The sequence below is a fragment of the Aotus nancymaae genome, unplaced genomic scaffold (assembly GCF_030222135.1).
Source record: "Aotus nancymaae isolate 86718 unplaced genomic scaffold, 86718_ANA_hifiasm-v0.15.2.pri h1tg000007l, whole genome shotgun sequence".
Taxonomy (NCBI): Eukaryota; Metazoa; Chordata; class Mammalia; order Primates; family Aotidae; genus Aotus; species Aotus nancymaae.
The window spans coordinates 6,563,691-6,573,645 of NW_026988418.1; the positions used below are offsets into that span (position 1 = coordinate 6,563,691).

The following is a 9,955-nucleotide window of genomic DNA, read 5'->3' on the forward strand; positions in this document are numbered from 1 at the left end:
CTTAGCACTGGGCCTGGTGTACCTGGAAGACATTACAGGGTCTGGTCTGCCAGAGAGTGAGCTGTCTCCCACGGACCTGTGTGGAGTTGAGATTGGGAGCTGAGCGAGAGTTTCCACTGGTGCTGCTGATCATGTGGTGAGTGTTTGGGACAGTGACTGTGCACCATAAATCTTATTTCTCCGACCCCCAGCTATCATTCCAGGGACTCACTCTGGGGCCCTGCCCCAGCCTGTCACCTTGAGGAAAGCCCTCTTCACGTCCTTGTTCCGGAGGCTGTAGATGATGGGGTTGAGGAAGGCAGAGATGACATTGTAGAACAGAGCCAGCTTCTTGTCCTCTTCCGGGGAGGCCTTAGAGCCAGGCTTCATGTACATGACCATGGCTGGCACAGAGAACATGGTGACCACAGTGATATGGGAGGCACAGGTAGAGAACGCCTTTAGCCGCCCCTGTGCTGAATGGATCTTTAAGATGGCAATGAAAATGTTGACATATATTATAAGAATGAGGGACAGTGGGATCAGGATGACACTGAAACCAAGAATGAAATCTACTCGGTCATTGACTGAAGTGTCTGCACAAGCTAGCTTTAAGACTGCAGGGACTTCACAGAAGAAGTGGTTGATTCTGTTGGGGCCACAGTAGGGCAGATGCATGGCAAACATGGTGTAGACAAGGGCAGAGGTGACACCCCAGAGTCCACAAAAAATGACCATCACCCCACAGAGCCACGAGCTCATGATGACCTTGTACCTGAGTGGGTGGCAGATGGCCACATACCTGTCTACAGACATCATGGCAAACAGCCAGGACTCAGTGATGCCTAGCACCAAGAAAATGTACATTTGGGCCACACAGCTAGTGAAAGGGATTGTCTTCTTCTCACTGGCCAGATGTGCCAACATCTGGGGCACAGTTGTGGTAGTGTAGCCAAGGTCTAACATGGACAAGATGCCAATAAAGAAATACATGGGAGTGTGAAGGTGTGAATCCAGGCAGATGAGGATGGCAATCAAGCCATTGCCCAGAATAATCAACAGGTAGATCATTAGAAAGGCCGAGAAGAGCAGAGGAGTGGTCCTGGGGCCAAGGGAGAATCCCAGAAGGATGAATTCAGTAACAAAGGACTGGTTGGGCTCTTGCATTATGCTCCACCTCTCAGTGAAAAAGAAAGGCACCAATCCAGATGGGGAACTAGCTCAGGTTTGCACTCGAGCTGGGGTCACTGGTGGCATTGGGTAGTGGTCAATGCCCAGTTCAGATGAAGCACTGTGATAATCCCCAACAACACAGCCCATTTTACCTGCTCTTGTCACCGCCACCACTCCCAGGAGATTTTATGAAGAGGAGTCACATTGAGCACTGGCTGTACCTCCAAACCAACAAGCACCTGTCTCAGCCTCAGATTCTTCAGCTGTGAAATGAAAACATTGGGCCAGCTGGTCTCTAATTCCCCTTAGCATTCTCCTCTCCTTAATGAGGCACTTGGGTTTCCTTCATGCCACTAGGAATTTCGAGATAAATATTGGTATATTGACTCTATGCAAGTTGGAAAATTTCAGAGGCCTGTGACAATGAGAATGCCCACATTATCCTTTGAAGATACCCATTTTTTTTTTTAACCACTTTACCTTCAGTCTGTCTACAGGCCAGGACAGCTCTCTGACTACCCACCCATCCCATCTCAGGTCACAGTGTATTAGAAAGAACACTGACTTCTAAATCCAGCCTGTATAATTTGCTGAGTGAATGACCTTGAATAAGTCATTTACCCTTCCCCCTCCTCTTTGAGACTGCTTTCACAAGTGCAAAATGAGAATAATTGTCTCTCTGTTACAGGTTTGTTGTGAAGATTGAATGATATTTTCAATTATGGAAATTATCACACAACAAGGCATGGAAATTATCACATAAGAAGGCCTAACATGTGCTATGTGTCCAATACATCTTAACTGAATTTCTGCATGACTCCCCATACACAAGACTGGTATTCAGGTCCAAGCCGTGCAAGCAGACATCCTGAGAAGTCACTCCATCATCCTTGATGCCCAGCATCAATTTTCACTGCCCCATATGTCTACCCTCTGTTCCTTCTCCCCACAAAAGCCAACATTCTGTTAACATTTTTGGCTTCTTCCTGACCCCTAGCTCTGTCTCCCTGAGCTTCAGTTTCTCCATGGGAACAGGGAAAGGGCAACCTCTTTGAAGAGATGTCATATGCGTCATCAGCACTTAGGAAATGGAGCTATCTTGATGCTCTCAGTGTTACTCTTCCTGGCACCAATTTATCTGACCTCAACCTATGTGTTCCCCAGTTTGCTTGCTCTCCTTTGGAGCACCATAGATGAGTCTTCACAAGAACCTGTGTCTACACTCAATCCATTAGATGGTTTATGGATTTTGGCCAAAAGGACTGCACAGTTTGACTCTCCTCTGTGCTAGGCACCTTTCCAGGACCTTCACTATGTTAATCTGATAGGTGCCATGTAGCTGGCAGACAACTATTTTTATTAAAATCTACCTTTCACTAAAGAGCTTTTGCAGGTCATGTTGTTTCCCTAGTTTGGCCTCAGTTTCTTCATCTGAACAAAAGATAATGGTGCTTAAGCCAGGTGGTCCTGAAGGGAGAGAAACCCCACGTGACAGGGTGGAACGGACATGGGATTTAGAGACAGCTGGTCGTGCTTGGATCCTGGCTCTGTCTTGACTTCCTTTGTGACCTGGGCTGTTAGTTCACTCTTCTAGGCCTCTGTTTCCTCAGCTATAAAATAGTATTCAAAATACCTACTTTGAAAGCCATATTCTTCCCGTGGAGAAGCAGCCCTAAGAGGTTGGACTATTCCACCTTGGGCCTTGTGTGGGAAAATGTGCTGCCATTTCTCACAATTCATTTTTTACACGAAGTCAATGAATGAGATTTTTCTTGAGGCTCTGGTGTTAAAGAGTGTTTAACCTGGTCAAACCGTGAAGGCGGGCTGTGGTCAGCTGAGACAAGCTGTCTATAAACCAGTGAAGCATGCCTGCAGATGCCATTCTACAACCAGGACCTTGTTCCCTGAACCCCAGAGCCCCCATCACTTCTCCCTGACTCTCCTGAAGGTATACAACAGCCTCAACAAAGTACTTGGCAAAAAACTGCCTGACTCTCAGACATTGTAACCAGAAAGCCCATGTGAGGGAGATCCAGGAGCAACATCATCTACCATGATGAGCCCAGCCTCTGTGCTTCCATTTGGGCCAAAAATATAGAATCTGGCTTTTGAGCTATGCCTTGCAAAAAGCTTTGACATTAATTCTTGCCTTGAGCCTCCTGATGACTCTGTGAGAAGTATAGAGGAGGGATTATTATTGCCATCTCACAGGTGGAGAAACTGAGTTTCAGCGAAGGAAGGTATGGAAGAAACTGAATCTCTTTCATTCTTGAGCAGCCATAGGGTTTCCCATGTGCAGCAAAACCAGAGCTAGCCAAAGCTCAACTAATCTGAGTCATCAACTTACTGAAACTTTCTGTCCTTGATTCTTAGGATGAAAAGGCAAATCATAAGGGAAAAGAAGCTTGTGTTGGCTTTGGTTTGATTATATGTATATATGCATATGTATACACACGTCTATGTAAGCATGCATGCACACACGTGTGCGCATGCACACACACATTCACACACATGCATGCACACACAGTAATCAATGTCACTTGTCAGATCAATCCAGTCAGACTGATCAGAAACTTGGAAAATCCCTCAGCTCCCGTTTCATCGCCCTACATCCTCTCTGTCCCCTGTTTTCATCGCTGCCACCTTCAAAATGCCTCTCCCCCACATCTTGTCTCTCTCCAATCCCACTGCAACGATCAGCTCAGACACTCAGCATCTGTCTCTCACCTGGTCTCATCTCAGTCCACCCGCTGGACCCTCGCCCAACCCATTCTCTGCTCTGGCCTTCAGAGTGCTCTTCCTAAAACAAAAACCTGATTGGGCCATTTCTTCATGGCTCCCTTGTCTGCAGGGAAAAGTCTAAGAAATTTAGGCCAATTCCCCAGCTTCACTCCTTAAAGCCAGAATTAGTTTTGGTCTCCAGGCTCCAAGGGAGGTTGAGGGGCTGGACACTTTAAGAGAGATCATCTGCTGCTCTAGAGCTGACATAGAAAGTGTCCCAGCAGCCCTGGAGGTCATCTCCAGAGAGGAGATACAGAGACAGATTTACCGTAAGAAAGAGAGGTCTTCCAGGTCGCAACAGGAGTTTGTGTCAGAGTTGAGATTAGGATCCAGAACTCCTGGCCAGCTTCTCAGGCTCAGTCTTAGCTCAAGACAAGCCCAAGCTAACTTAGAAATCTTGCAGGTCATAGCTGGGCATGGTGGCTCATACCTATAATCCTAACACTTTGGGAGGCCAAGGTGGGAGGATCGCTTGAGCCCAGGAGTTTGAGACCAGCCTGGGCAACATAGTGAAACCTCATCTCCATAAAAAATAAAAACAAAATAGCTGGGCAAGTTGGTGCATGCCTGTAGTCCCAACTACTTGGGAGGGCAAGGCAACAGGATCATTTGAGCCCTGGAGGTGTAGGCTGCAATGGGGGTATGATTGTGCCACTGCACTCCAGCCTGGGCAACAGAGTGAGACCCTGTCAAAAGAAAGAAAAGAGAAAGGAAAGAAAGGGAGAAAGAAAAGTTGGCAGGTCAGACACATCCCCACCAAGCAGCACAGCTCCACTTCATGCGTGCCTTTTTTACTGCCCTCCGTAGCTTTCTTACTTAATGCAGAGCCTGGTGTATCATAAGACTCAAGAAATATTTGCTGAATGATCTGTATACTGGGAGACTTGGGAAGCCAGAACAAAATAGAAAGGAATGATTACCTTCTCTTTCTCCCTACACCTTCCTCTCCTTTCCCTGGAGGTCAGGAAAGCATCACCTGTGTCTGGAGGTTATAAGCCCCTCAGGAGAAACCAGGGCACCAGTCAATTGGCTGGCAGGGGGGCATTGGGGGTTGGGAGAACTGGTGCTGAATGCTGTGAATTTTTCTACTATGTTCCTGTCCCAGCTAATAATAATAATTATAGCGATAGCAGTTTATTGTGTGCCAGGCACTGAAACATGCGCTTTATATTCATTATTTTATTTTATCCCCATAACTGGGTGATAGGTGAAAGATTCACCAATGAATACAGGCACCATCCAATCAGAGCAGACTCCTGTCACAGGAGCAGGGAAAGCTGTAGCAGCCTGCCTGTGAGCTACACAGGACCCCATGCATGCCACCCTGTACAGTGAGTGGCATTACTATACCCATTTTACAGATAGGGAAAGAGGTGACACACCTTGCCGAGGGCCACAGCTGTGCAGAGCCTGCACTCATGACCACAGGCAGCACCACCTCCCTGAGCACCTATAGCAAGAATGGTTGGGCTGACCTGCTAAAAAACAGGTCCTCTTCCCCCACATCATTTACTTACTCACTCACTTGCTTGCTCATTCCCTGCCTCCTCCCAGGTAGGAGCTGAATGACAGGAGTCAGAAGGAACAGAAAACATAATCCAAAAGCAGGACACGTGAAGTTGGGGCAGGCAGTTGACCAAGCCAAGCAGATGCAGGGAGGAGGCAAAACCAGGCTTATTGCTGGTGCTGCTGCTGCACACAGGGAAATGGCCATGTACTGGTCCTATCCGAACCTGTGTGTTCACCTGTCCCCCAGCCCTTCATACCATGATCTCCTTCTTCCTAGTGGGCTGCATGTGGGGGCAATGGGCATCCCGATGTGGGGGGGTCACAGGCCAGGCAGGGGGTGCTAGAGCTGGCTCTTCCCACATGTCCTCCTCCTGCCGTGTCCAGGAAGCCCTGGGAATCATCAGAGCTGTCTGGGAAAAGGATAGAGGGCTGGTTCAGGGGCATAAGGGTAAGTGGGACTGGGGTCTGCTGTACCAGGTGATGGGGGTGAGTTATAGGAGCCCAATACTATCCTAGGAGACATAAGATAGAGCAATGGGGAAGAGGGCTAAGGCGGCAGCTCCCATCTAAGGGCAGCAAGAATGGACCAGGGTACAAGCCAGAGACCCAGGCTGGGCAGAATAGAGACATGGAGGCAGAGCTGGAAAAAATCAACATACATAGATGGGTAGGCAGGAGACACAGAGGCAGGCAAGAGCCTCAGTAAACAGGAAAGAGTTGGAAACAGATAGAATCCGAGGGTCAGAGAGGAGCCTGAAGCCTGGCCCCAGGGAACAAGTGTTGGCCCCAGGGTCCCCTGTTGACTGGGCTGGGCCAGCTGGCACATTCTCACACCCCTCCTGCAGGAGCATATCTTGCAAAGCTGTCTGAAACCTGCAGCCTCCCTGAACATTACAAATAAATGCTGCCTTCAGAGTAAGATGCTGCCCCAGCCCATGGTTCCCCAACCCTGGTCATCCCCTCCCAGGTCAGGAGGGCAGCCACAGTCCTCCCAGAGCCTCGGTGTCTGGAAGGGCTCTGCATCCAGGGTGGCCAGAGCTGGGCAGGGGTCCTGAGCCGGCAGCCTGTGAATCTTGCGTGCATCTGCCCTGGGTTGTAAGCCCCTCCCTGACACCTCAGCAACAGCCACAGATCTGCTCTGTATAACATCAGGAATTCACCAAACCTTGGGGCTGGAGGCAGTCTTGAAAAATCCAGCCCATACTCAAGCACCTAACTTCTATGCAGCCTCCCTGGTAAGGATGCTTCAGCTGCTATTCACATCCTTCCAGGGACACGAGGTTCCCTCTTTAAAGGCCGTTTAGGTGGCTATGACTCTGCCTTTCATAAAATCCTTTAATGTACTGAGCTAAAAGCAAGTACTGGTCCTTTCTGACTTCAATGAGAAGTTCTCTAAAGCACCCCACGCCCATACACTGGTCCTATCCGAACCTGTGTGTCCACCTCTGTCCCCCAGCCCATCATACCGTGATCTTCTTCTTCCTAGTGGGCTGCATGTGGGGGCAGCATACTCTGCTCCACCCTCTCATCTGCAACCACACTCTCCTCTCCTCCAGAATCTTCGGTCTGTGTTAGGATGCAGTGACCCCTACATACTTCTGACTTCCCTTAGGAGAGATGTGGGGTTCCTGGGTCACCTTCTCTCCTCTTAATAAGCCCTTTTTGTCCTGATCCCACCCATAATTCCCAAGCTGGATCCTTGCCTCCACGTAACGTCTCTAGTGTCAGGCAGCAGCCCCAGCAGACACTTCCCACTGACAGCCACAGGGGTCCCCACGCCCTCTGCTCAGCAGCTAAGGGCTCTGAAAATCAACCCCTTGGGAAGTGATTGATGTGGCATAAAACCAGGGGATTTATAGTCAGACTTGGTCACTGTGACCTGGGCAAGTCACACAGCTTCCAAGAGCCTTTGTTTCCTCTATAAAATGGACCCATGTTCCTTGTCATAATCATGCCTGCAATTCATTTTTGTTTTTGTTTTGTTTTTAAAGTCATTACAGGACAGACATTGAATATGTACTACATCCTTGTAGCATTGCTTTCCCCGTTTTACAGATATGGAGCTGGAAACTTGGAGCATCAGGTAGCCTGTCTGGAGCTGTGGGATTATGCACACTGTTTTGTCTGACCACACAGGCCATGCCCCTAATCAATAGTTAATCCAGTGTCATGATCCACTACAAGCCAGGGCAGAGACAGGAGCACCGGGGCTCCTAGGTGGAAAGGACAGAGTCACATGTGGAGTTTGTTTAGTCAACCACATTTAGTGTCAAGGTGGTTGACTAAACAAACTCCAGACCTAAGAGCAGAAATCTGTGAGGGCAGGAGGTTCTTCTAGGCCTTTTGCTAAATACATACTCTCCTGGGAATCTGGAAGTAAAAGAGAAATGGGACCACTATTTATTGAACACTTTTAGTGGGCCAGGCACTTCACATGCACCACTTCACTCAGTTCTCCAACAACTCTGTGCTCTGTGAGAGAAGCACATTATTTCCACCTAATAGGTGAGGACATTGAAGATCAGAGAGGTGAAATGGCTTACCCCAAGTCAAACAGCTGTTCAAGGTAGCTGAGATCTCATCTAGGTCTGACCGATTGTAAAGTACCTTGACAGTTCTCTGCTTGTGAGGTGGGGAGGATAACAAGCTGGAACCACCTGAGTCTCTAGCCCAGAGAAAGGGCCTGCCCTCAGCTCTTCTGATGACTGGGTCACCTGCAGAATGACACCACCAAGTTGAACGCCAGCCTCTCCAGGAATCCTGAGTTGTTCCTGAGGTCCCTACCTGAGCTGCAAGGTGATGGAGGCTGAGAAGGAAATAGGGAATCCTGATTCTCAGTCCAGGGGTTGTTCCACTGTGGGTTCATTTATACCCAGGATAATCCCCGCTAGATTCCTCTCTGCTACTGAATTACAAAAGTAATCCATATTCATCAGAAAATTAACAAACATTGAAAAGTAGAAAAAAGAAAAAAATCACACTTTAGTTCCATACACTAAATAACATTTTCATTTTGACTTCTCGATGTTTCTCTCTAATTTTTTTCTATGCCAAAATGATAGTGTTTGTTTTTCTCTTGCCTGGTTGATATCACACTTTAGATTCAACTTTACCATGACAGATTCTAGTTGGTTGGTCCCCTTCTTTGCCAATAGAACCATGTTCTTGCTGACATTTGTTTGGGACAATCTATCATGAACAATCTAAGCCCAAATGACAACCCTGTTTCTCCCTTGCCCAGACCCCCTTCAGAAAGGGCAGACAGATATTGAACCTTATCCCATCCAGCGAGACTTAAGGAGAACTCCTCTAAGGAGTTTTTGTGAATAAAATTTGTTTTCCTGACAAAAGAGGTAGAGTGACTGTGATACAATTCCGTCCCTCAGACCGTCTTTCTCCCACTGTGAATACAGATGCAATGTCTGCAGTTGGGCAAGCCCTCCTGACATCATGAGAAAAAGGCTATGACTTACACTGGTCTCTCACTAACATTACTCAACTGTGAACAAACACAACTAATCATTTATCTCAAGTCTTCTTGTTATGTGAAAAAAAATTCCTGTATATAGGAAAACTATTAGTTGGGTTTTCTGTTTGTTGTTTTTTTTTTTTTGCAGGCCAATTCTAATGGATTAATCTGCCTTTTTAAAGACTTAATATTATATAGTAAGCAATTTAGCATCTACTTACATATCCTTTATAACCATTATTTTCAAGGAATTGTTATCTATTGTTGGACATGTAGTTTTGATCCACTTTTTTTCTATTAAATATGGTACCAAATTGGATAACACTACAATGTAACAAACTTTCCTGGTATAAAAAAATTATTGAGTTGAGTTAGAGTAATAAAATATAGAGGTAGCAGTTTCAGACTTTGCTCTCAACCAGGGTTAAGTAACAAGCATCACAATTAACCCCCAACACACATTGGTAGTAACTAAAAATCTTTAAAACAATGTGAAATAATGTTCTTTGAGACATTGGACATCAGGCAGCGAGAGACAGTAATCTATGAGACATGAGAAACCAGTGAGTTGAGGGCCACCATTTCTCCAAGTTACTGCTTAAAAAGAGCGACCAGCTGTGCCATGGGTACTGAGGACACAGAGGAGACCAGTAGTCTCCAGGGGTTGAGGAGATAGAGTTGGGAGTTCAGGGAGGCCAACTGAAGAGTTCACAGAGCAGGGCACTGGGAAATGAGAGCTGTACAGAGAAAGAGCTCCAGAGATCTGTACAGGGTCTCACCCAAGTCTTCAGCTAAGTATTGATCAGTGCATGTGTGTGAGGAAACGGCCAGAGGCTGGGGAAGGTTGGCAACAAATGAGTACAGGGAGAAAAGACAAGTGAAAGGACTAGAAGGAGCAAACCTCAGAGCTCATGTAGGGCCACAGATATTTTCTCTTCGCACTAGCCAGACTAAATGCTGCTCTAGTAGCTGTAACAAAACTTAAAAGTAAAACTCAAAAGGATAAAAATATTTACGAGTAATTTAACTGCATTCCAGAAAAAT

The 9,955-nt window shown here is 47.0% G+C and overlaps 1 protein-coding gene across 1 annotated transcript; it reads right to left on the bottom strand.

The window, feature by feature from the left end:
* Positions 1 to 207: 207 nt before the first annotated feature.
* LOC105704970 (olfactory receptor 2A12-like) lies at positions 208 to 1,146 on the bottom strand. Its single transcript, XM_012434465.2, has one exon. The coding sequence runs from the start codon at positions 1,144 to 1,146 to the stop codon at positions 208 to 210; it is 939 nt and encodes a 312-aa protein (XP_012289888.2).
* Between the last annotated feature and the right edge of the window lie 8,809 nt (positions 1,147 to 9,955).